Source organism: Primulina huaijiensis, chromosome 8 (assembly GCF_012295235.1).
Source record: "Primulina huaijiensis isolate GDHJ02 chromosome 8, ASM1229523v2, whole genome shotgun sequence".
NCBI lineage: Eukaryota > Viridiplantae > Streptophyta > Magnoliopsida > Lamiales > Gesneriaceae > Primulina > Primulina huaijiensis.
The window spans coordinates 2,215,434-2,241,421 of NC_133313.1; the positions used below are offsets into that span (position 1 = coordinate 2,215,434).

At 35.4% G+C, this 25,988-nt stretch overlaps 5 protein-coding genes across 6 annotated transcripts; 4 read left to right on the forward strand and 1 right to left on the reverse strand.

Annotated features, from left to right (window-relative positions):
- The first annotated feature begins 293 nt into the window (after positions 1 to 293).
- On the forward strand, positions 294 to 3,532 carry LOC140983263 (uncharacterized). The gene is made up of 4 exons (XM_073450226.1): positions 294 to 889; positions 1,519 to 1,779; positions 1,862 to 2,731; positions 2,837 to 3,532. Exons 1-4 carry the CDS (start codon positions 469 to 471, stop codon positions 3,298 to 3,300), a joined length of 2,016 nt encoding a protein of 671 aa, XP_073306327.1. The 5' UTR covers positions 294 to 468; the 3' UTR covers positions 3,301 to 3,532.
- Positions 3,533 to 7,090: 3,558 nt separating this feature from the next.
- Positions 7,091 to 8,698, forward strand: LOC140983450 (uncharacterized). Its single transcript, XM_073450515.1, has one exon. The coding sequence runs from the start codon at positions 7,216 to 7,218 to the stop codon at positions 8,605 to 8,607; it is 1,392 nt and encodes a 463-aa protein (XP_073306616.1). The 5' UTR covers positions 7,091 to 7,215; the 3' UTR covers positions 8,608 to 8,698.
- A 7,508-nt stretch (positions 8,699 to 16,206) lies between these two features.
- On the forward strand, positions 16,207 to 17,828 carry LOC140983273 (heat stress transcription factor B-2a-like). Of its 2 annotated transcripts, none has more exons than XM_073450241.1 (3): positions 16,207 to 16,432; positions 16,581 to 16,840; positions 16,923 to 17,828. In XM_073450241.1, exons 2-3 carry the CDS (start codon positions 16,598 to 16,600, stop codon positions 17,661 to 17,663), a joined length of 984 nt encoding a protein of 327 aa, XP_073306342.1. In that variant the 5' UTR covers positions 16,207 to 16,432; positions 16,581 to 16,597; the 3' UTR covers positions 17,664 to 17,828. The 2 variants fall into 2 exon arrangements, with proteins under 2 accessions (XP_073306342.1, XP_073306341.1); XM_073450240.1 differs by having other exon boundaries at positions 16,211 to 16,495.
- Positions 17,829 to 20,549: 2,721 nt separating this feature from the next.
- LOC140982746 (RHOMBOID-like protein 3) lies at positions 20,550 to 22,731 on the forward strand. The gene is made up of 5 exons (XM_073449419.1): positions 20,550 to 21,236; positions 21,495 to 21,658; positions 21,740 to 21,903; positions 21,990 to 22,240; positions 22,508 to 22,731. The coding sequence occupies exons 1-5, from the start codon at positions 20,965 to 20,967 to the stop codon at positions 22,617 to 22,619; spliced, it is 963 nt and encodes a 320-aa protein (XP_073305520.1). The 5' UTR covers positions 20,550 to 20,964; the 3' UTR covers positions 22,620 to 22,731.
- Positions 22,732 to 22,795: 64 nt separating this feature from the next.
- LOC140982745 (protein IQ-DOMAIN 24-like) lies at positions 22,796 to 25,152 on the reverse strand. The gene is made up of 4 exons (XM_073449418.1): positions 24,735 to 25,152; positions 24,146 to 24,346; positions 23,991 to 24,059; positions 22,796 to 23,810 (listed from the first exon to the last, which is right to left on the reverse strand). Exons 1-4 carry the CDS (start codon positions 25,110 to 25,112, stop codon positions 23,022 to 23,024), a joined length of 1,437 nt encoding a protein of 478 aa, XP_073305519.1. The 5' UTR covers positions 25,113 to 25,152; the 3' UTR covers positions 22,796 to 23,021.
- Positions 25,153 to 25,988: the final 836 nt, after the last annotated feature.

A 25,988-nucleotide genomic window follows, 5' to 3' on the forward strand; every position in this document is an offset into this window, starting at 1 on the left:
TAAAATATAAGTAAGGGTAACTAATTTATTTTAAAATTTATCATGTCAATTTATAAATTATTCTAATTTTTTTATACCAAATATTTTCTTAAAGTTTATTTATGTTTTAAATATTTCAACCGTCAACACCCTCTGCAAATAAAAATTCGAAAATCAAATGAAAATCGACGGCCACAAGGCAACCAATCTCAATGACGTGTTCGAATCTCAAAGTCCAAACTCAGCAGTATGGGGGTTTTTGCAGTGTCCTTTGTCTTTTTCTGTTTGGACACAAATATATAGGTAAAGCCAAGAAGAACAATGCCTTGTGTGTGGTGCTACTTCCCTAAATCCTGTTGTGTTTTTCAAAAACAAGTAACAGACAAAGCATCAAACACATTGGAAGCGTAATGCTACTGAAAATCCGCTGAAAAAGTTGATTAAACCCTCCAAGAATCTCCCCTCCGCCATTTCCAGCCAAGAACAAGCATGGGTTTTTCTCCATCCCTCCTCATTTACTCTTTCCTCCTCACATTTTCTTTTGCAAACTCCGTTTCCGAGCTTACAGCTTTGATGGACTTGAAAGCGAGTCTTGACCCGGAAAACTTGCATTTGGGTTCATGGGTTTTCCGGGATGACCCGTGTGACGGGAGATTTGAGGGGGTTGCTTGTAATGAGAAAGGGCAGGTGACTAACATTTCACTTCAGGGTAAAGGGCTCGCCGGGAAACTGTCGCCGGAGATTGGCAGGCTGAAGTATTTGACTGGGTTGTACCTGCATTACAATTCTTTGTACGGGGAAATACCAAAGGAGATTGGAGACTTGACTGAGCTGAGTGATCTATACTTGAATGTGAACAACTTGTCCGGGGAGATTCCGCCGGAGCTTGGGAACATGGAGAACTTACAAGGTAATTTTATTTTTTGTCTTCTTGTAATAGTTTGTGAAATTTACCTGTAAAGGAGCTATCTTTACACTTTCCTTTATTACTTTCTTTCTACTTTGGCTATTTTCTTTCCCCTTTCTTTACCATTTTTTTGGCCGCTTATTCTTGTTAAGAGTGTCTATGGAGCATTGAAATCTGTTAGAAAAACTTCATGAACAAAGGATGGGTTATATATGATGATTTCTGAATTGGGTTTTGCCTAGAAAGATTAGAACTTTAGTAGAAAATAGTTTTCTGACTTTAAAATTTAGAATTTCTGTGGATTTTGGATTCCTTTTGACCGAACCTTATCTGCATTTGTATGCTTTAACTGAAAAGTTTCATGCTTCTGTGCATTTTCTGTAATCAACGTAACTTTCCCTTTCCTCATCTATATTTGTTAATTTCCTGTTTCAAAAATTGAATTCTTTGGGAATTTTGGCCTTGTAGAGATTCTTCATTATTCACTTGCATTTTGGTCTTTTCCCCCTATTCTTGAAAAAAAGACATCAAATTTCTTTGCCAATTTGTAGAATCTTTATATTGGGTTTCGTGATTCTTTACTATTTGTCTCAGCTGTTTGATTCATTTTGGGAACCTCTTTCTCTCTGTAGTTTTGCAGCTGTGCTATAACCACTTCACTGGAAGTGTTCCAACGCAGCTGGGATCTCTGAAGAAGCTTAACGTGTTAGCGCTGCAATCCAATCTGTTGACTGGTGCAGTCCCCGCTAGCTTGGGGGATTTGGTAGTGCTAATGAGGCTGGACCTCAGTTTTAATAGGCTTTTCGGATCGATTCCCACTAAACTAGCCGATGCTCCGATGCTTGAAGTTTTCGATATTCGAAATAACTCTCTCTCTGGAAATGTTCCTCTGGGTAAAGTTATGCCATTTCTTGGTCATTTAACCTTTTCCGAGAGACTGAATTTTATTTATTTGATTGTTTTTCACTATTGAAGCTCTGAAGAGATTGGTGGACGGATTTCGGTACGAAAATAACCCGGGATTATGCGGAACCGGTTTTTCATCTCTCAGAAGCTGTGATGATTCTGGGTATTCCAGTTCGAATAGGCCAGAACCTTATGCAGGAGGCGCAACTGGTTTCTCGACGAAGAACATTCCAGAAAGCGCTGATCTGAATTTGAATTGCAGCCAAAGCAGTTGCTCAAAGGCATCTACAAATTCCCACGCTTCAGTGGTTGTTGGACTAGTCGTGGTTGCGGTATTTGTTTCGGCCGCCAGTATTTTGTCTTTCTCTCTATACCGAAGGCGTAAACAAAAACTTAGTTGCACGTTTGATATCTCTGACATTCACCTCAGTGCCGACAATGCCAAGGATTCCTACAAGAAAAATGGCTCTCCACTCGCCAGCCTTGAATACTCTAGTGGCTGGGATCCTATGGCTGAGGGTCGACGATTTGGTTTTTCGCATGAGGATATGCAGAACTTCAGGTTCAATCTTCAGGAGGTCGAGTGTGCCACACAGTACTTTTCAGACAAGAATTTACTGGGAAAGAGTAACTATTCGATGACGTATAAAGGAAAATTAAGAGATGGATCTGTTGTTGCTGTTAAGAGAATCACGAAAACTAGCTGCAAGTCTGAGGAAGCTGAATTCTTGAAGGGACTTAACGTCTTGACTTCATTGAGAAATGAAAACTTGGTTCGGTTAAGAGGGTTTTGTTTCTCTCGGGGCCGTGGTGAGTGTTTCCTCGTTTATGATTTTGTTCCGAATGGCAGTTTGTTCCAGTATCTTGATTTAGAGGAGGTTGATGGCCGGGTTCTTGAATGGTCAACCCGAGTTTCTATAATAAACGGCATCGCTAAAGGTTAGCTTGTCAAATGCCTTTGTTGTCTTTCATCTTAACTTGAAATAATCTTAATTATAATTACATCAAATCTTATTCCAGAATATGTTTGTTGTTTTCGAACAGGTATAGAGTACTTGCACCGGTGCAAGGTGAACAAACCATCTTTGGTACACCAAAATATTTCCGCCAAGAACGTGCTAATCGACCAGCAGATTAAGCCCTTGCTATCCGATTCAGGCCTTCACAAACTTCTCACGAGTGACACCATCTACTCCTCCCTCAAAGCCAGTGCTGCTATGGGATACCTCGCACCAGAATACACAACCACAGGCCGTTTCACTGAGAAGAGTGATGTATATGCTTTTGGGGTTCTAGTTTTCCAAATCCTCTCCGGGAAGCGAAAATACGATATCTCTATGCGAGCTGTAGCTGAGTTAGGGAACCTCGAGTTCGTAGACACAAATATCCTTGGCAAGTTCTATATACCCGAAGCTAAATTGTTGGCAAGAGTCGCTGTTTCATGTACAAACGAGTTGCCAGAAGATAGACCCTCCATGGAAGCAATTGTACAAGATATCAGCAACTGAATTAAACTTGTTCTGGTCATTCTTAATTTGTAGGTCTTTAGTTATTTTCAAGCTTTATTGGCGCTGACCATTTGACAAGGGATATTGCTTAGTATGTTGTCTAATTTGAAGCAATTTTAGTGAGGACTGAGGTAGCTGCAGCTGTGTGATGTTGCTGCATTCTAGTTTCTTCGTCCAATGTAGAAACAAGAATGGTTGACATTGAATTTTTTTCATTGGATTTAAAAGCGCTCTCTTTGGGCACGTTTGGATGCCTAAGTCGGGAACTTAAAAAAAAAAATTAAATCAGGACAGTTTTTAAATTGATTTTATTAAAAAAACAGAAACAATTTTGATGTTTAGATAAATTATAAAAATAATTTTATTTTTATTTTAAAATAGGACTAGAATCTCAAGCAGCCCGGGTTTGGTGTCATAGCATTTAACAAGCATCAGGCAGTCGCAGAAATTGTTTTTTTATTTAAGTTCGCAGAAATCAAAAAGAAGTAAAATATTTTTTTTAAGAAAAACGTAAAATAAAACAATAAAATTTCTTATGGAAGATTTTGGGGTCAATAAAAAATATACGATCCATTTAAAATTTAATTAAATAAAAGGGATTTTGATTTTTTTAAATCGAGAAAAGGGAGTTGAATATGTTAGTTAGATAATATCATTAATTAGTTCATTAATTAGTTAGTTAAATTTCATCTGGGGTCGAGCGTCTGAAGAGTGGGTCGAGGTGCTGGGTCGTGAAAACCTCGACCCACTCTTTTATTTTTATTTTTTTAAGAGATAAGAACTCACTCTTCTAATTTTTTTTATTTTATTTTTAAAATAAAAAAATGAAGAGTGAGTCACTCTTCTACTTCTATTTTTTTTATTTTTTAAAAATAAATTTTTTTTTAAAAAAAAATAAAAGTTGAAGAGTGGGTCGAGAAGAGCTCGACCCACTCTTCGACTTCAATTTTTTTTATTTTTTTAAAAAATAATTTTTTTTAAATAAAAAAAACGAAGAGTGCTCGACCCACTCTTCTAAATTTTTTTATTTTTTTATGTTTTTTAAATAAAAAAAATAAAAAAGAGTGGGTCGAGTGATAATGTTAGAGGTTTGGTTTATGGTTTAGGGTTTGGGTCGAGTTTGGGTCGAGATGGGTCGAGTGAGTAGGAAATTTTTGATATTTTTGAGTTTTGATCATTTTATAATAATAATTCACTTTATATATGATTAGAATGTAAATATATAAAAAAAAAATTATTTGTGTAAACATTAGTTATATGTTATAATTTAAGTATGTTAGTTAAAAAATTCATAACAAATAGAAGAATGTATCTCTTATTATAACAATGTGGGTTGAATTTATACTCGACTAAAAATCTTAACAAATTTTATAATTCCACTGAAATTCATAACAAATTTTATAATAATAGAACTAAAAAAATTCATAACAAATTTCATTACATATTCACTTTAATGAATGTATACCGAAGCATATGACATTAATGTTTATTGTGTATAAACATTAACAAATTTTATAATTCTACTAAAATTTTTAACAAATTTTATAATAATAGAACTAAAAAAATTCATAACAAATTTCATTACATATTCACTTTAATGTAATGAATGTATATCAAAACATATGAAATTAATGTTTATATATACTAAAATTTTTAATAAATTTTATAATAATATGCTTCTCGACCCATCTGGTAAATTGTTGGGTCGAGTGGGTCGAGTGGTGGTGTTTGGGGTTTGATTTAGGGTTTTGTTTAGGGTTTAGGGTTTGGGTCGAGTTTGGGACGAGTTTGGGTCGAGTGGTAGAGAGATTTTGAATTTTGATCATTTCATAATACATAAGTCATTCTATACATGATTAGAACGTAAATATATAAAAAAAAATAAATTGTGTAAACATTTTAATATGAGTTATGTATTATAATTTAAGTGTGTTGGTTAAAAAAATCATAACAATATTAGACGAATGTATCTCTTATCGGGTTGAATTTATGCACGACTAAAATTCTTAACAAAATTTTTAATTCCAATAAAATATTTAACAAATTTCATAATAATAGAACCTAAAAAACTCATAACATGTAAGACTCGACTCAAATTAAACTACTCTACCAAAAAATTGAGTATATTGTGTGGCGCGACCCACTCAACCCAATTTTGGGTTGAGTGGGTCGCGCCACACAAATATTGGGTTGCGCCACACATATAATGTGTGGCGCGACCCACTCAACCCAAAATTGGGTTGAGTGGGTGGGTTGAGTGGGTCGAGCCAAAGAGCTACAATTTGTGTGACTAGAAACAATAATCCTAATACAATTCAAATCACAACTTGCTTTCATTTTTTATGGTGTTATATAATTGATCAATTGATGAATCATTCTCTAAATATATTTTTTGTATGAGATCGTTATTACATCGAATGTAGTAAAAAAATATCACATAAATTAACTAAAAATCAATATAAAGTATCATATAAATGTTTTAATCCAACGACCATAATTTATCCCAAATACAACAACAACAATAATGCCTAAATTCTTCAATCTTCTGATCGTTCAATTGATAGGCATTTTCCCTGAACATGGGATAAACGTTTGATAGGCATCTTCTCATATTCATCCATTCTATCTATTAAATCCCCCAAACTGACACCGTCACTTCTTCCAAAATGTCTCAACCTAAATTCATCTTCGTCAGGTATCATAGGATAAACGTTTGAACAATTTAGACCCGTTAACAAACAATATTCTAACAATGAAAATCGCAAAGGTCGTTTATGATATATCATCTAAAATTCACTACTTTCACTATCATAAGTTTGCCTGCTGATCAAAAACCATAACAATTGATTCGAATTATTATAATCCTTCGCACATGTAATTAAATTACCAAATTGAGTATGCTGCACCAAATACTCTATCTCTTTCTCATTTAAAAATGATATAATCTTCTTACATATCTCAACGTATCTTGATCCTAATGTTAACTTGCATTCAAAGAATTGATTCCTTCCGAGTTTAGTGGGAAAGTAAATCTGCAGACAAAAACAAAACAAACATATTAGTGATCAAAATTTAAACAGTATTCGTGCCTCGGAGAAGAATTGGGTCGTGCTCGAACCAAGCGCGACCCAATTGGGTCGTGCCGTGCTCAGCACGACCCAAGCGCGACCCAATTGGGTCGTGCTCTTCTTGTTTCGTGCTCTTCCCGAAGGGCACGACCACGACCCAAGCACGACCCAATTGGGGGAAGAGCTTCCCCGAGAGCAGCAGCTAAGTTGCTGCTCACGGACGCTGCTCACGGTCGAGCTCTTCACGAAAAGCTCGACCCAGGGCTCGAGCCTCCACCCACGGCTCGACCCAAATCTAGCTTCGGTAACAAATTCAAATTTCAAAATAAATTTCTTATCAATACGTGATTTTCTCGTTGGATTTCTTGCAGATGAATATTTTCTAGACTCATCGTTAATTCTTAGGAAAAAACTAGAACAATGATACAAGATGGAAGATGGTTTGAGTGTGCAGCAGCAGCAGATGAGGAAAACAAAATCTTGGGTTGAGGTGAGAAAGAGTGGGTCGCGAAGAAGGGAGAGATAAGTCTGTAAAAAAAAAATTTGTTTTGTGTTATAATAAAAAATTGGATCGAGACTCAACCCAAAAAATCAAGTCTCGACCCACTACTAATTAAAAAAATTAGATTTTAAGTAGAGGATAAAAAAGTAAATTCCTCTCCACTCCCTTTTATTGAATAAACACGTACAACGCTCCCTTTTTACTCATTTCCCCCAAGATTTTGTTTAAATCCAAGAGAACCCACTCAACAAGTTCTTGAAAATGGATTCCTTGAAATGAGATCGATAACATCGTAGCTTGGAGATCTTCGATTTGATCTCTCTCCGTTCGTTCTCCTCAAGGATAATGATAATACCCTCACCAATAATATCCATGATTCTCTCCACTAATAATCTCATACTCCACACTATATTTGCAATCTCGCTTACGCTTCTTTTCTCCTTCTTCAAGATCCCAACGCTACTTCTTCACGGCCTACACACATACATTCATCCTGATGATGTCAATCCCGGCGGGAATTCAGGAGGACTCCGAGCTGCGATTAGAAGGCCAGGCGCGATTGGCTCCGAAGAGGTAAAACCCAGAAAGAAATCTAAAGAAAAATTTGATTTTGACGAAAGCAAAGCTCAGATCTTTAGACTGAAACTCAATGAAGGTCATATCCAATCAAGGATTTATTTCAAAGAATTTTACGGTGTTTTTAACTACACTCTTGTTGCTTTATTGTCTTTGCTGCTTCATAGATTTCTGAGGGTGGATAAAGATTCTGGGTTTGTGAGAAATGGGACTATTATTCCGATTTTATTGGGATTGGTGGGCGTTTGTAGACTGTTCTTTTTTATGTTTAGGGTTGGCTTCGATGCGTCTGCATCGAAGAGGTTGGAGAAGCAACTGAGTTTTGTGTTGGGGGTCATAGGGTTTCTTTTAGGTCTGATTATTATTTTTGAGGTTTTTCCAAACTGGGTTCTTGATTTTAGCTTTGATTCTTTGGATGGATTTGGGAAAGTTTTTTTAGCTGCTTTCATGGGATTCTCTGTGGGTATTCTTTTCATTCCAGCATTGAGAAACGCTAGAGCTTTTTGGCTCGGAACTGATCAGATTCGGTGTAATTTGTCCATCATCTCTTGTGGATGGTTTTCAAGAATGCTCCTTTATGCTAATTTCATACTGGTTTTCTTCACTTCATTGCTTTGGATTAACCCTCTAGCCGAATTCCTTTTTAGCTCGAAGATGAATGGTAAAATAGGATCGAATATAGCTGAAAAAAAGGGAGAAGTTTTGAACTTAGTTGGCTACGTCGGCCTGTCAAGATCGAATTTTGAAAATTTAAGGCTATTGTGTTTGTTGATCACTGGACTTCTTCAAATCCTCGCCCTGCGTCCAAATTTGCAAATGTTCTTAAATGAAGCTGTCTTCTGTTGGTACCAAAGATTACATGGCAGCAAGGTTCCGGACTTGGATTATAGCAGGGCAAAGGTCTTTCTGCACAATCACTACCTATGTCTTGTAGTCCTGCAGTTCTTTGCTCCAGCAGCAACGGTACTTCTTCTACTCGGCTTGTCTCCATTTGATAACAACTTTCTTACTGATATCCAATGGGCTTGTAATAAATCATCTTGCTCTGCTTTTGTTAAAGAAGTCACTTTGTTTATGGCTTGGTGGATTATATTTGTTTGGACAGTACTCGGTTCAGCAATACTTGCTTTGTATCGGCGTGGAATTTTCTATGTTTCTTGACACTGTCTCGACATTCTCAACATCATGGACTCATGATACAGAATTTGATCATTATATGGTAATGATAAGTTATTAGCATCTTGTTTTTCTCTGAGGAACCTCAGTGTTTCGAGAATTTTGATTCATACACGATATAGCAGATTTTTCTATTTTTGTCCATTGATTTAAACTTTTGTGCTCCTTTTTATTGGTTTCATTAGTCTCGCTTGAGTACAGAACGTGTTATACGATATTTGAATCAACATATACTTTCCATTTAGGCATCATCTTTCAAACTTATGCATTGCATTTATTCATGATAAGTCGTGTTTTTACACACACACACACGCTCGTCGATCCTGCTGGAATGTGGAGTAGAAATACGGTGAGTTTCGGTTGAATAATAACTCAGCATGTCTTGTGCGAGACACTGAAAAATGGAGTAAATATTGAGTTGTTATTCATGTTAGTCATGTTTAGTTGATCTTATGAATACAGTTTAATGAGAGCTACATCTGTGTCTCTATGAAATAAACAACAGCAATGTTTGTTTGTTCATCTTTTTTCTTTATATTCCAAGAAAACGAGGCGAAGATGTTAAGGTGGATGTTCGGCCATACGAGAATCGACTCGATGAGAAATGAGAATATTATTGAGAAAGTTGAGAGATGTCATCTTAGAAAAAAATTTGAAGGGACGCATTTAAATCTATGGAAAATTTGATTTCGTTGTAGTTGTTGATACGATTGATACATAGCAATGGATTGGGAATAGAATGAGCTATGACCGAACTTTTTTTAAAACCCATTATTAGTAGTATATTTTAAAATTGAGACCGTCGATATTATGAGATTATTATTCTACCCACTTTTCCCTTGGGTTTAATTAATTCCAATCCTATTGTTTTATTTTTGAGTGTGTCTTTTGTGAGACGGTTTCACGAATTTTTATCTGTGAGACGGGTCAACCTTACCGATATTTATAATAAAAAATAATACTCTTAGCATAAAAAATAATATTTTTTCATGGATCATCCAAATAAGAGATTCGTCTCACATAAGTTTTTGTTTTTATTTTTATTAGCAAGTGTGTGTTTTTTGTTTTGATTGAATAATACTGCCAACGAAAGTAATATTTTTATTTTTTTTATGATACCAATTAATAAATACTACGTTTTTGTAGTGGCCATACCTGGGAAGCTACTACTAAATCAAACTGCATGCATAATTAAACTTAATTAATCAATAATCAAATTTAAAATAGATCTGCAATAACACTGAATGACAAAATTTTAAATATTTTAAAACCATATCGAATAGCTTAACCTCCTCTCAGCAGGAATCGAATCTCCCCTCACTCATGTCTTGGTCTTTCTAGCTTGTCCAACCTGAGACCTACTATGTAAGAATGAGGTATCTAAGACAAAAGAATAAAGATGTTGACTACCTAATCGTCCAATACATCAATAAAAAACATATATGAAATGCATGAAAGTGTACTGGTGGTGTTTAAGAATGAGATGTCTAAGATAAAAAAATAAACATGTAGACGACCTAATCGCCCAATACATCAATAAAAAAACTTATATAAAATGCATGAAAGTGTATCGCGATCTTTTGGCTCAATTTTATCCAAGTTTTGCCAAGAGAACAACCCTATTTTTCACTTTAAATTGATCAAAATATGCGGAATTTCTTACTTTTCGTGGAGGATTGGATCCAGTAATTGGGGGTATATGGCTGACCGATATCGCACACCATCATTTAGCTTTGCAATTCTGTTCTTGACAGCGGGTCGCATGTATAGGACCAACTGGGGCACGTGTTCAAGGATCAACTATGAAAATCTCATGTTTAGACCATACACACCTAAGTGTGTAGCACTTTGTTCCGAAGATTCAATTGATATCTCGGACATGTAATAATAACTCAGACTTGTGATGTCCTAGGTCATGGTACATGTTGTTCCATAGATACAGTGGGTGTTTCCGGAACTGGATCATCTAAGAAGGACTGAAAAATTAATGAAACTTTGGTGAACTCCTCGATGAGCAATAAATGAAACTTGTCGTGAATAGTACAATTCCAATGGTCATAAATTTTTTGTGTTAGTTTTCAATTTTTGATGATTTTTGGTGATCAGGGGGATGACTGGAACTTTTTAATCTGATGCGAAAAAAATATTTCAAACGCACATATAAATATAAATTATAGAAAAAACATATAAGCATTGTTTTATAATTTAATCAATAATAATTTACAGAAAATAAAAAATGAATGAATTTTATAATAAATAGGATCTAAAACATTAAATTTGACACATTCATTCGGAACAAATACACTCGTAACACACACTAATTTATTTAGAATCAACACAACTCGGATTTTGGCTCATTACTTAGACAATTCTATTTGGAATTTAGATTTCCTGGACGCTGATTGTAATATATTGAAGTGATGGCTTAAATAATAAGTTAATTAAAAGTGAATGAAAGATTGGGAAAAAGAAGTGATAAAGGGATAGTGGGGCAGGAAACTTGGTGGCTTGATTTTGATAGAAGAATCAGTGGAACAGGTAAGATTAATGTTACATGTATATCTAAATTTGTAAAACACAAAAAATTTTATACAAAAAATTTATTTAACAAAATCTCACGATATAATATAATTGTTGTAAATATAACTGTATGTTATATTTATTATACCTTTAACATTATTCATCGTATAAATTTATTTGATATTGGGGGTTTTGAATCAATGCATTTATTTGGTGTTGATCACTAAAATGTATGGACCCATGTGAAAAATTTCACATGGCTTGCTTTTAGTATTTTGATTAAGGGGGTTACTACCCAAGGTGGTACACCATTAGTAATTCTTAAGATGATACAAGCTCTACAAAATGAGTGGTTAATATCTGAAAAATGAAAACTCGATCTATCAATGATTATATGATGGGTAACATAAATGAATTGATCACACAATAGAATGAGATGCATAAAACATTCGATTGTACCACTTACACTAACATGACATATCTTCTTTCAAAAGCTTATATCTTAAGAACTCCAAAGTTAAGCATAACCGACTTATGACAATTCTGGGATGGATGAACACTAGAGAAGTTTCCTAAGGAAAGTATGAGTGTGGACATAACCACGTTGGAAGAGCTCGTGTTAGTACCATAAAGATGGTCTTCGAGTTTGAGATGTTTTACGCTACTTTTTGGTGCACATAGTGTCGTACCTCATATTTTTAGAGTATGTGCCGAACTTAAAATTTGGACCTCAAGACAATAAAATGTGTCATTTTTTTTTTCTATATTTTGATTAAAGATAGAGTTTTGCAAAACTAAACTTATGATGCATAGAGTCGATTATTAAAACAAATAATAATTAATTAGTTGCATTGTTAACAAATATATCTAACAAAATTATATATATAGTTTCACGAAAAACACAAAAAGGAAATAAATTTTTTTAAATGGTTTTTCATTTTAAAAGTTTCTTGTACAGAATATATGAGTAAAATCACTACACTTATAACAAACTTAAAACTAAAATAATGATAATATCGTGAATTATAAATTGCAATTGCTATTCTTATGTATTATGTGAAACGAGTTACTAGAAAACTCAATTATATCACACAAAATAGTTTTTTTTTTTAAAAATTATATTATAGCGGATCTATTAGTCTCAAATCNTGTCAAAAATTAATCTGTCTTCACAAAAGTTCAATCATTTTCATAAAATTTTTCGATTAAATGACATATGTTCGTACTTAAAGGAATGATTTGCATCGAGTGTATAATATTTTTCTTCCCACTTGATATCACGCTTGAATAGTTTATTATTCTCGAGGAACAACATAGATGGAAAAGGCAGGACTCGAGAATTCGGAATGAGAGAATATAAACAAACAATATTTAGTAACTAAAATTTTCTTTTGGGTCCTCTATTAGATTTGGGTTCGAAACGATGGACTGACTCGACTCATATCAGGTACGGTGCGTATTGTGTAACTTTAGATCTAATGCAGTGACTTGTAAACCATGTTAATCAGATAAACTAAGACAAACCATATGGGACAAACTTATCCGAAAAATATGTTTACTAGTTTCATAAATCTAATAGTTTCCGTTTACTTTCTATAAAATTTGATATCATTTAGATGGTTTTAAAAGCGATCACAAGTAAGTCAATGCTACTTATAGGATATAACAAGTCTTTTTGTTGTTGCACTTAAGATAAGGGTTGCATGGATACGTGTGTGTCTTGTGGCTCTATCCATCATTTTATGTCTGAAAATACAAATTGTTTGAAGGGGACCATACTTCCCTATTTGGATGAGAATAAATTATCCACTCAATTTTTAGCCACAAAAAAGAAAATAAAAAGAAGAGGAAACGTTTCTCTATCTTTATTCTGGAAAGCGAAAATGTCCGATTTTTGTAAAGCGAAAATGTCCGATTTTTTTATTCTACTTGTATGTGTGCAATGCCTCTCTATTCGGGAAGAAAAGGACACCTATATTCATTAGTAATACACCAATAATTTACAAGGAGTGGATAAATTCGACTAAAGAAATTGAAATATTAAGGAATGCGTCAAAATTTACATTAGTATTATTATTATTTATTAAAGATGGATTTATAGCTGTTATTTTTAGGTATGCAGTGGATAAACTCCGGAATAATGCAAGCTTATATTTTCGAGTTTATCTCATCGCTTGACTATCCAAATGACAAGCGCCGATTCTTCGGTTGATTAATTAACTCGATTAATCTTGCAATTAACTCAAGAATATGAAAAGTATCCAATTAATTTAAGAACGTAGAAAGTCGAAAGACAATTCCACAATCACGAGCAACAACTAACTCAATAATATGAAGAGCCAAAAACACTTCCATATTCACGAACCATAATTTTCGTTCAAACTTTAAATTTATTTCAAATTTCCAACAACAAATAACTACAAATCATATTCATAAGTGGAAGTCTGCATCAAATGTTAAAGATGGTAAAAAAGTGAGTGCAAGTCGTCGGTTTTGCACTGCCTGGAGAAGTTTTAAGTTTGCATACAAATTTACTCATATTCTTATCAGGACATATTGGACTTGGAACAGAGCCGATAGATGAGCTCAACTAATCCCAATCCTTATCACTTCATATATTAACTGATGACAAGATCAACTCAGAATTGAAAAATGGTCAACAATGTGAATATGATCGTTGGAATGTCGAAAACAATTAGAGTATGATAGAAGTCTCAATTGAGAGTGTGACGTCAACAAGTATAAGTTTATATTACAGATTGATATAAATCAAAGTCTTTTAATAGAATCATTTCGACAAGGGAATGAGAGACATAGAAATATTTAGTCTTCAAACTTTTATAAACAAATTTGTGTCTATTTAATTTAATACATATTTAATTATTATTTTTATAGTGAGATTTATGTCGAAACATTTTATGTGCTTTATAAAACTTCAAAATCTTGCATACCAAGCTTCTCAAATGTTTTCCAATTTTAAGATGTATGATTTTGAGTGCATTACGTTCGAAACCGAACTAAATATAATCACTCGGTGTTCCGTTGATCAAATTAAAACATTTTAAGAACGAAATTATTAAAACGTAATTTTTACTTTTACATCGATCCTAACCGTAATTATAAAGAACTGATATGAGTTTTTTTAGCAAAATTGAGAAAGAAATGTTATGATCTATTATCCTCGATTCAGAACCGAAGAAGATACATAATTACAATATTTTTTTGTTTGTTTCTGGTTTCTCTTTTATTCTGAATAATTGTCTTAGACGCTTTTATTTATTTATTTATTTAATCATTAGACTGTTCTCTTTTTATCATTCACCCATTATTCCTCTTCAAAATGAGATTACAATATAAGACGTACAAAGAATTAATTATATTAGGGATTGGTAATAAGTAAATAACTTCCACTTAAGTCTCCTTAGTTTATTTATACTAACTACTGTGCACATGCGGTGCGTGTGTGTACAATTTTTATTATAATTATCGAAAGACTAAAGTGACAAATTATCGAGAGACTAAAATACTATGCGAATTGTTGTTATTAAAAAAAACAAAAGTGTGTTGAAATTTTAAAAAATAAAAACAAAAGTGTAGTATTGATATCACATAGGGACAAAATTGAAAGAACCAAAAACAGACCAAGACACCATTTTTATCGTTATTATAAAGATTTTTAATAATAATAATAGATAATAGATGTTATCAATGTTTATAATTAGTCCTTTTCATGTTTACCCACTCAGGTATGCAGGTTTCGTCCAACTAATATTTGAAGAAATAACGACTTCAATTTAATTTCACGAAGTCACAACCTTTACATTTTTAAAGTCGACTCTCTTTCAATTTTCATCTGTTCAAGTGTATCTCCGTTGTAATGAAAACAGTTAGGTGTGGTATAACGTACAATATTGTATCAAAAATTATATATAGTATGTCGTACCGAAAATCACGATATAAAAAAATTTATACCGACACCGTACCGAAATTTTCGATATACCAAAAATCTGTATATCAAAATTTCGGTACATATAACTAACATACCGATTATATCAAAATTGTACAGTATACTGAAAATTTCGGTACGGTATCAGTATATACCGTTTTATACCGAAAAAACCTTATATTTTTTAAATTTTATAAATTTATTGATTTAAAATATTATATATTTTAAAATTTTATATAATTTTTTGATATTTCGGTATACACCGAAATTTTCAAATTTCATATCGTTATCGTATCGAAAAATCAGTATTGTTATCGTATCGTACCGAAATCTTCGGTATAATAAAAATTCGATAAATTGAACATTTTTTCGTTACGATAATCTCGATATACCGAAAAATCTAAAAACAGCTTCATCGGTTCATACTGATGTACACTTATTTTTGTAAAGTTCAATTTTTTTAGACCTCTATTCTAGAAAATTCTTCGTGTTTAGGCATATGCTTACAAAGCTCAAGTTTCTATAATCAAGCCATCTTGTATAGAGGGGCCAAAATTTTTTTTTTGTGCATTATATTTGATACGTACGTATTTATTCTAGAACAGTCAAAAGATGTAATATAACTTTATAACTAATAATAACGAAATATATAATATAAAATTAGACAAAATAATAATAAACAATTATTATTTAATTTAATAAAAATATAATTTCTAAATGCATGACAATGCACTGACATACACCAATTCACATGCCATCGCCTAATACAACAAGAGCTCCCGCATCTTCAAAATATCTTCGATCTTGAATTGGTCAGACTCAGACCTCGAAATTCAAAAGAGATCGAAATTCTCAAACATATATTATTATTATTATTATTATTATATGCTAGTAATTTTGTACACTTTATATATTTTTATTTAATTAATTTCTATCTTTTTACAATATAAATTCAGATAAAAATATTACAAAAAATATATATATACATATGAGAATTTCTTTCAAATATCCATACATACACATAGAAAATAATAAAAAAATACAAATCACAAGGTTGAAAATGTAAATTTACTGTTAAACAGTATAAAAAATGGAAAAATAAATTTTATTCTAAATGTTGAAGAAATTATAATAATAAATGAACCGATTGATGAAATTTAGAAACAAACACGGCCTTAAAATGGAACACTAGCTGTCTCCTTCTAAGCCATTCGTAGCCACGTACACCGAAACTTCTCGTTCTTTCTTTGGCCTTTTATTCTTCTTTTCCTCATTCTAAGCTATCTTCTCAAAGGTTCCCCTTCCTCTTAATTTCGTAATCCGAACTTTCTAGAATTGACTCGCGTACGTTTTTTTTTACAATTTTGATTCAGATCTACCTCTGAATTTGAACCTGGATTGAATTTTGTAAGTATTGGATTGATATTGATTTTACTTTTTTTTTTTGTTGATTTTTTAATGTGATTTCGTGTGGATTTGGTGGTTGTTTCAGGTTGAGGGAGGAGCGGGATGGCTCGGAACGGCGGAGGAGGTGATTCCGCGGCCGGAGAGAACTCGAGGATGCTTCCGACGCCGTTTTTGACCAAGACCTATCAGCTCGTGGACGACCCCGCCATTGATGACGTCATCTCCTGGAACGAGGACGGATCGACGTTCATCGTTTGGAATCAGACGGAGTTCGCCAGAGATTTGCTCCCAAAGTATTTCAAGCACAACAATTTCTCCAGCTTCGTTCGCCAGCTCAACACTTACGTTAGCTTTAATCTATAGTTTTTTTTTCACGAGTGATTTTTTGTTTTGTTTAATTAATTTGTTTTTGTTGATGAATTCATAGGGATTTAGGAAGGTTGTACCTGATCGATGGGAGTTCTCCAACGATTGCTTCCGACGAGGGGAGAAGAATCTTCTGGGCGATATACAGCGCCGGAAAGCCTCGACGCATTCACCTACCGCGGCGGCAGCCCCGCCGATACTTCCCGTGCCGTCTCCTGATGTACTTCCTGTGGCGGTGTCTCCGTCCGACTCCGGCGAGGAACAGGTACTTTCCTCCTCCAACTCTCCCGCCGTGGTCCGCGAATTCAGCGGCAGCACGTTGGAGTTGATGGGCGAAAACGATAGATTGAGAAAGGAGAACGTCCATCTCAACAAAGAGTTGAACCACATGAAGAACATGTGCAACAATATATACGATTTAATGTCAAATTACTCCAACACCACCGGTAGCAGTAGAATCGACAACCAACACCACAGCAGCCAGCCAAATTCGGCAGAGAACACTTTAAAGCCGTTGGATCTGCTGCCGATGGCAAGATCCTGCGACGAAATGGACATCACCGCCGAACTGGTGAGCGGCGCGGAGTTGAACAACATCAGATCCGCGGCTGAGGAAATCAGCGCTAGGCTGTTCGGTGTGCCCTTAGGATTGAAACGAGGAAGGGAAGGCGAAGGTAGTTCGTCGGGACACGAAATGGATTTACGGTTGCAGCAGGGTGATGATATCAAATCTGAGCCGTCGGATCATGGAGACGACCAGGGGTCCTCGTGGCTGAAGCGGAGTAACTCGAGGATGGGATAGGAATGGACGGTCGTGATTAGCGTAGAGGAGTAGTAGATCAGATCACGTGGCTTGTTTTTTTCTTTTAAATTTAATATTTTGGTAATTTTAAATTGATGCCTATGGACTGGATGGTTCCTTTTCCTCAATGTGATGTCATATAAATAATATATAGTAATTACATTATGTTTTTTTTTTAAAAGAAAAACAGTCGGAAGTAGGGGTTGAGCAGATTCTTATCTATATATATACGACAAACGTTATATACAACAAAAGAGCCGCACAAATAAATGTGATGGAGGGAGATTAGATCAAAACCTCCGTGAAAGTTATACAATCATCACATCATAACAAAATACCAGACAGAGAGTCCGGAAATCATAAAAAAACATGCAAAGATCAATGGGCATCTCGGAATATATCAACAAAAACAAAATAATCACAACGATGGTATGATAAAGAGAAGTATGCAGTAAACACCCACAAGAAGAAAGCGGAACACCATCATCAAAACAGCGAGTCAAGGAAAATTTTCAAACCCGTTTCATTTCGGGTTTTTCTCGTAGGCTCCAAATTTTCGGGAAAAATTGTCATCTGACCCGTGAGAAAAACTATAAATCTCTAATCTTAACTGTCTACGGTGTTTGGTGGGTTGCTTGTTCATATTTATTTGCCAAACTGAGTGTTCCTAATGAATTATTTCCTGTTTGTAGGTGAGAAATGTTCCATTCTTTTGGTTGTCATGTGTTATCATCCGTCGTTTGGTTTGTTTGACAGTGGAAATTATTGACAAGAAGTTGGATTTTTTTCGAATATTACTCTTATCTGTCGAATGTCGATCGCGATGCTCAAAGGATCTTTAGATCCATATATTCTCAAATAGGTTTCCAATTTCGAGCCAATGTAATTTCAGATGTTGTATCTCGTGCTTAAATGAAGGTTGCAAGAAAGTCTAGGCTTAGCTAGTAAGCTTGGAAGAGAAAATATGACAAACAGTTTATTCAATTTTCAGATAATTCAATGAAATGATATCAACAGACAACAGACATCTGTAAACTTTGGTTTGGGAGTTTGGGATTTGAAAAGAGAAGAATGTAAAGAAAAAGGAAATTTGAACACATTTTTTGTTTGAGAGATTTCAACGAAAGGAAAATGTGTTATAATTTTAGAGATAAATTTTCCTTCCAAATGCAAATAGAAGGAACTCTTCAAAGGGTCAAACTAAGCTTAATTTCCAGGGGTGTTTTTGGTAGGGAGAGAATGTGGTGAGAACAAAATGAAGTCATTAGAATGAAAATGTCTATTTCGAACATGAGAATAGTCATTCCATCTATGTTGAATTGGTAGTCATTCACTAATTATTATTAAAATTAATTAATTTTTATTAATGTAATTTATTATTAATAATTATAACAAATGAGTGATAAATATTTATTATCAAAATATTTTTAGAAATAAAAATAGAGAATATACATATATAAATATAAAGTTGGGAGAGTGAGAATGAATAAACTATATGACAATGTATATTTTTATTGGAATGAGTGTTCGCTTTCCAAATGTTGCAAAATGAAAGGAAGTTTCAAGCTATTTTCAGGGTATTACGCAAATCATACGTCTAAGAGTGGATGTTTAATAATAAATGTGAGGTTTACTGAAAAATCAATGGACCTACATGTATTGATAAATGTATACTTTTAAATGCATCATGAAGATAGTACTTTAAGGTCAACATCTTATTCCATTCCATTTTCACCATGTTCTGTCATACCAAGCAATCCCTCGAAGTTTCATACTAAAATCGCCTAGGATAACTTTTTGCATTGTTGTTTTATGTCATATAGCAATTTCTCTTTAGTCATTTAAATTTTGAAGGCAATAATTACCAACCAATCACCATCCTAGTGTGGCGGGGTAATCAAGCTTTACAACCTCATTCACATGCTTAACCAATACCTCGCAGCATTCCTTTCAAAATCTTAAACTAGCTCCAATGATCGAATCAGCAGTCTCTCCCAAAGAAGAGTGCCATCCGAGTATCTGCACAAATGATGTAACGAATTTGGAGATAGCCATGACAAGGTTGAAGAAAGATTACAGAACAGGGAACTGATAGCTGCTTTGGAACATGTCAACCAGATAAGTCGGCCATCGGACTTGACGATGATACAACTCAAAAAATGCATACTGCTCAAATTCCACCGCAACATCTCATTTTTATCCCATCGGTCATCTTTTGAAACCTATCACATTCCATGAAATTAGCTAAAATGGCAACACCAGCCTAGCAAATCTCGTTAATCAGTCGCAGAAGACGGACTCTCCCACACCAATTTTGTCCTCCTCATCTGAGTAATCTGAAGAACTACTACCATCTAAAACGCCATCCAACTCTTCTCCAGCCTTACCGTTTTCCTTTCTGAAAATCATCCTGCATATAATCTTGTCTGACACCCTTCATATCATCCTCCTCTCTTCCCCTTCTGTTACGAATCAACTCCTTATCTATTATCGCTTTCCTTGGACTCATCAACAACCACTCGGCCAACTTTCTCCGAGCCAAATACAACTCATTCGGCTCCACCAACTCCCCCTTCTTATACGCCTCCCGCAAGAAAACAGTGTGAAGCTTCCCATGATTCCCCCTAGTCAAAATGTAAAATATCCCCTGATTTTGGAACAAGAATTCCTTCAACTTCTTTGGCAAATCCAATGCCATCCTAAAATGCGCGATCCGAACTCTTTGCGCGCGATCCGCACATGTTCTAACCTAATAAACATGAAAAATCTTGTGAGACGATCGTATTATTTTTATTATAAATATGAATATGATTGCTTCTTTTATCCGTGAGACGTCCCAAGAGACCTACTCATCGTCACACACACGGGCGAAGCCATGTGTTGNTCCGCTGAGTGAAAAAACAGATGGGTACATAATGGCTATACTACAGCCAAACTACATATACTAAGAGATATAGAGAAGTCCAGTTTTTGGAGACTGCCCAGGCCATTTATATGACGTAACTTGCAGTTGCCTCCTAATCTCAATTATCTCCTAGTCCACCGCCTCGCTGTCCCCTACAACCCGCTCCACGTCAGCAAAGATCCGAGATTTGTGACACGTGGCAGCCTATCAGGAGAAACGGCTGTTTCAAATACTTTGGAACACTCAAAAGGTGATCTTACCTACTCCATAGGGGAACAGAGCAACAGCTCTTGCCCTGTTTTTGTAAGCAATAAAGAATCAGAGCCATTTATATATTCAGGCTTAATTTCTAGAAGAAGAAAGTTGGTTTCTTTTCCCAGAAAAAGAGAATTTGCCATGGAAAGGGAGGTTGTAGAGGACAGGGTAGATAAACGCATGAACCCGTCAGCAGGGAGAAGCAATTGGGTATCATGGTTGATTCCGATTTTTGTTCTGGCTAATATTGCGGTGTTTGTGGTCGAGATGTATGTGAATAATTGCCCCAAGCGTATCAGGAACAGGGCTACCAGTTTCGGGGCTGATGATGACAAGTGTGTGGCCAGGTTTCTTGGGAGATTCTCTTTCCAGTCACTCACGGAGAATCCTTTGTTCGGGCCTTCTTCTGCAGCGTAAGAACCGCGATATGTTTCTATTCAATTTTGACTCGGCGTTTTATGAATTTATTGCTGTTGGTTTAGTTGTTTGAGGTGAAATCTGTGTTGAATTGGCTGAAAATTTTGTGGGTTGATTCAGTTTTTGCTTGTCTAGAGCTGAAATTTTTCACTTGGATATTATATTATGTATGTTGTTTCTTATATAGCTACCCTCTTTATATTGGATTCAAGAGCAAACTGTTCCACATCTTCTTCTTGTTCTTAATATTATAGATTAGATAACATGGGCGCTCTTAATTGGGCTAAAGTTGTGCATCAAAATCAAAGCTGGAGGCTTATTTCATGTATATGGTTACATGCTGGTCTTATACACCTTCTAGTAAACATGATGTGCCTTGTCGTAATCGGCATACGCCTCGAGCAACAATTCGGGTTTGGTATTGCTCTTTTTTCCGTCAAGATTCAAAGTTGTGAACATACTTGCGCATTTTAACTGGGTGATTCTGTTTGTATGGCAGTTCGAATTGGCGTTATCTATTTGTTATCTGGTGTTGGTGGGAGTATATTGTCTTCCTTGTTTATTCAAAACCGAATCTCTGTTGGGGCATCTGGCGCTCTTTTTGGACTTCTTGGAGCCATGCTTTCCGAGTTGATTTCGAACTGGTCTATATATAGTAACAAGGTGGACTACTTGTCTTTATCTCACATTGAATTTGAGACTAAGGTTTGTTCAATGACGATGATAATCAGTTATTTTGTTTTGTACAGGTTGCGGCTTTGGTGACACTTATCGTGATAGTTGTGATAAATTTAGCGCTTGGCATTCTTCCACATGTGAATAATTTTGCGCATATAGGTGGATTCTTAACTGGGTTCCTCCTCGGATTTATTCTACTGCCTCGTCCCCAACTAGGGTGGATTGGGCGACACAATCTTCCGGTTCACACTAGACCTCGATCCAAATACAAAGCTTCCCAGTACGTGTTGGGGCTGCTTTCTTTGATTCTCGTAATTTCAGGGTATGTGCTTGATGCCCTTGTGTTTTTTCTTCCGTAAGAAATGAAAAACAAGATTTTAGATAATACTTATACCATGATATATATTTGAAATGGTTTTACAGTTAGAAAGACAAATAATTATATTTATTCCAATCTATTTTCATACGTGTAAAGATGTCATGGTTGTGATCTAAACTAAAACAAATTAAAGAGAATTTAGCTCCGTGCATAGCAGTTTATCTTCACTGTATTTCTTTGTTAGCCGATGATCTCTGGTTGTGTGTGCAGTTTTACCGTAGGGTTAGTGATGGTGTTTCGAGGGGAAAACTTGTTTGAACGTTGCCACTGGTGCCGTTATGCAAACTGTGTCCCTACATCTAAATGGAAGTGTGATGAATGATAAAGAATCAGCACAACTTGAGGCTATGGAGTGGTTGTCAGCTAGTAAATCACTTTCATGTTTGCCGTATACTTGTATATGCTTTAGTTCTTGTTCTTTAGTTCTTGTTCCCTGTATGTTTTCTTTCATTCTCAGATCGTGTAGGAAATTCTATTTGGTAATTGTGAGCCAGCACAGAACATTAAACTATGATTGTTAATAAATCATGTAGTCAAACATTTGTACATGATGAATTCAGCACAAGGCACAAACAGGATTACACTAAAGCCAATCTTAGAAAACAAGAAAATGAGACACTCATAAATTCACATCGTAGCTCTGGATGAACGTTGTATGGACTCTTCTTAAAGTCGAATTTACAGAGTCACGATTTGAATTGCAACCTTTTGTAGAAAGCTATCACTATAGCTTGTGGCCATAGGTCGAATTAAAACCGACAGCACCACCATGAGAACCTTGCCTTTTTTGACCCGAGTTCAGGTAGGTGTTGGTCATATGGTTCGATGGTAGAGTTGAACCCTTCTCAGAATAGACATCCGATTCCCAAATATGACTACCAAACTTCTGGTTCATGCCTAGTTCCTTGAAATGCATCCTCTGCTTTGGCACGCTATGAGACCTAACTTTAGCCCGGGATGATTCTGTGTTGGCCATGTAACTAGGATGGCCAAGGTAATCACCAAACACACTTCTAGAACATTCACTTTTCGTGGGCGTAAACGTCCCTCTCAGGTTTCCAGTTACCCTAGACGACCCAGAATGAAACTTGGGGCTATTCTCAGCAGTCCATGCTGCAAGTTGATCACTTTCTGGAGTAAAGTTTGGTGATATTGCAGACGAGACTTCCTCAGAAGATATACTAGGATTCGGTTTCTGAAGTTTGGTTGAAAGTTTTGGAAATGAACCCATTTTTGAGTATTCTTGTCCTGTATCGTGGTTCCAAGTTGAGTAAGTTTGGGAAGTGGAGAGGGCTTGGCTAGATCTTCTGGTATTATGGTGAGGTTTCCACGTATCTATTTCAAGAATCTTGTCGGTTCTCTCGTCTTCGCCGTGTCTCGTTGTGAAGGACGTGTCGATGCGGTTGTTCAACGTGCATTGTTCCATCCATTGATCTAACCAGTTATGCTTAGAAGCTATACGAGAGGTCTCTTTGTTGGTATAGTTACCAGTTCGTGGTCTTGTATTGTATTGCTGCGTTTTCAAGAAACCAGAATACATGTTAACAATTAAACTCCGAGTACTGGGGTGGATTCCCCCCCTTTTCAGTTCCTTCTTAATTTTTTTTTTCCAAAATGGATCTCGAAATATGCATAAAAAATCTGAGAAAATGCAGCATAATATATTAGTCTACGACGAACTTGATTAATTCACCTGAAGAAACGATCCCTCGTGTTTGGAATTATTCAATCTGTGTTCGTGCTTCCTTTGATTCACAACTCCCTGCAGATCATCACAAACAACAAAGTATGCTTCACTCTTGTATCCGAAGTTCGTGCTCGATTCGAGTAAAGGAAAGCTATACTCACAGGATGGCGAGCATTAGAGTGCTTCATACTGGACAAAGAAGACTCTGACCCGTGAGCTCGATGTGCAGTGGCTCGAGCCTGGATTCGAGCCATTGCTTGCATACGCTTGAGCATATTCGCACTTTGTTTTCTAACAATATGTCCTCTAACCAAGGCTTGAAGCTTCACCAGTCCCTTAAGTGCCCTCAATGCCCTCCTAGCCTATAAAACACATGTTGAGATTTGAGAAGCAGCATAATTAAATTTAAATAGGTAATTGAGTTTAATTGTCCATAGAATTTTTTAAAAAAAAGACCTTTTAAGAATTAAGATTCTCATGATCAAAGTTTCACCGGCGAATCTTTCGGGCGTAGACAAATCTTTTCAAGAAATGAACTAAATCTACCAGTGCTCCACAATTTTTCCCATTCAAGATTCACTTCGATTTAAGAATTCAATTGAGCGTAATTTAATACGTTTTGGGACGATTTGTATACAAAACTAAAATATCTTTCATTTCAAGAATGAGAAAAATATAATATAAAGAAGAACAAGTTAAAAAAAAGGTTATTTTTCACATCAAAGAGGAAAAAGTAACATATTCACTAACTAAATAAGCTCGGAAGGTCGACTGAATCTTGACAGCCGCCGCGAAGCGCCTCCGGTCAATGCTGCCATAGGGCGCTGAGCTTCTGCCACTCCCACCCCCACTGGTCAACCTAACCACTTCAGCCGCCGCCTGAGCCGCAGCAAGAGCCGCCTCCGCCACGGCCGCAGTCGCTGCCGCCACCGCTATGGCGTGCTTGTTAGCATCCAATCCCTCAGCAAACGGGCCCGCTGAAGCACCCTCCCCATTCTTCAACTTAGCAGAATATTCAGCCGACATCGAGATAGCCCATTTGCCCTTCTTCCTCTCCTTCTCCGGTGCACATTCCGGCGACTTTTTGGAGCCTAAAAGAGAGCGGAACCACTTAGCGGTCTTGCCCATACAATTTTTTGAACATTTTCTAGAGGAACAGAGCTTTGATGCAAGCCGAGGGGTATTTATTACATTGTGGAGAAGAGTATAGAAAGACGCGCTAAAGAGGCGAGTGAAGTTGACATGTGGTGGCGGTAGTTGGAAGGTGGGAGCCCTTGAGATTTTAAAGCAAACGACAATTGACAGGTAAGAGTAAGATCTTGGTCCGTTCAACTTTTGTTCAATCATAAAAAAAATAAAATTGTAAAGTTTAAAAATAATAACTTTTGTTCAAGTCGATTATATATAAAAACTCAATTCATATTTACAATAAAAAATAATATTTTGATTAAAAAATAATATTTTTCACTCAAAACATCATATATTACACAATATTTTTTTTATAATATAAGTAACAAAAAAATTACACTTTTGTAATGAAAATTAATTTTAATTTTCATGAATATGCTCGGGTCAAAGATCTATCCCACAAAATAATCAATGAGATGATTTCATAGAATTTTTTGTGTTGTATTTTATTACGTGAAACTTATTCACAAAAGCTTAAATTATTTTAATTATTATTTTTCAACAATTGACACCTAAAATTAGGCTTGATCACGACTCATAAACGACATCTTATATAAATTTTGAACACGGATATGGCACGACATCCTCGACCGAATTGGGACAACAAAATAGCCAAATTAGTTAAAGTGATCAACGTGAAAATTGTAGATACATGTTTTGATTTTTATTAAACTTTAAAATCACTCAATGTGGATATCGGAAAAGAATATAATACTCAATCTTTCAAAATGTGTCACTCTAGGAAACACGACGCACTTTGATGTGAAGTTTACCATCCTTCCAAAAAGAGTTAAAGACAAGACTCAAAACATGTAT

What these genes read in the sequence shown, in the direction of transcription:
- LOC140983263 (XM_073450226.1), top strand. Translation starts at nt 469, where the DNA reads ATGGGTTTTTCTCCATCCCTCCTCATTTACTCTTTCCTCCTCACATTT. An exon ending in GAACATGGAGAACTTACAAG is followed by an intron (nt 890 to 1,518) that starts GTAATTTTATTT and finishes TTCTCTCTGTAG; the next exon opens with TTTTGCAGCTGTGCTATAAC. An exon ending in AATAAACGGCATCGCTAAAG is followed by an intron (nt 2,732 to 2,836) that starts GTTAGCTTGTCA and finishes GTTTTCGAACAG; the next exon opens with GTATAGAGTACTTGCACCGG.
- LOC140983450 (XM_073450515.1), top strand. Translation starts at nt 7,216, where the DNA reads ATGATAATACCCTCACCAATAATATCCATGATTCTCTCCACTAATAAT.
- LOC140983273 (XM_073450241.1), top strand. Translation starts at nt 16,598, where the DNA reads ATGGCTCGGAACGGCGGAGGAGGTGATTCCGCGGCCGGAGAGAACTCG. An exon ending in TTCGCCAGCTCAACACTTAC is followed by an intron (nt 16,841 to 16,922) that starts GTTAGCTTTAAT and finishes ATGAATTCATAG; the next exon opens with GGATTTAGGAAGGTTGTACC.
- LOC140982746 (XM_073449419.1), top strand. Translation starts at nt 20,965, where the DNA reads ATGGAAAGGGAGGTTGTAGAGGACAGGGTAGATAAACGCATGAACCCG. An exon ending in TTCGGGCCTTCTTCTGCAGC is followed by an intron (nt 21,237 to 21,494) that starts GTAAGAACCGCG and finishes TTAATATTATAG; the next exon opens with ATTAGATAACATGGGCGCTC. An exon ending in TTGATTCTCGTAATTTCAGG is followed by an intron (nt 22,241 to 22,507) that starts GTATGTGCTTGA and finishes TTGTGTGTGCAG; the next exon opens with TTTTACCGTAGGGTTAGTGA.
- LOC140982745 (XM_073449418.1), bottom strand. Translation starts at nt 25,112, where the DNA reads ATGGGCAAGACCGCTAAGTGGTTCCGCTCTCTTTTAGGCTCCAAAAAG. An exon ending in ACTCTAATGCTCGCCATCCT is followed by an intron (nt 24,060 to 24,145) that starts GTGAGTATAGCT and finishes GATGATCTGCAG; the next exon opens with GGAGTTGTGAATCAAAGGAA. An exon ending in ACGAGGGATCGTTTCTTCAG is followed by an intron (nt 23,811 to 23,990) that starts GTGAATTAATCA and finishes TTGAAAACGCAG; the next exon opens with CAATACAATACAAGACCACG.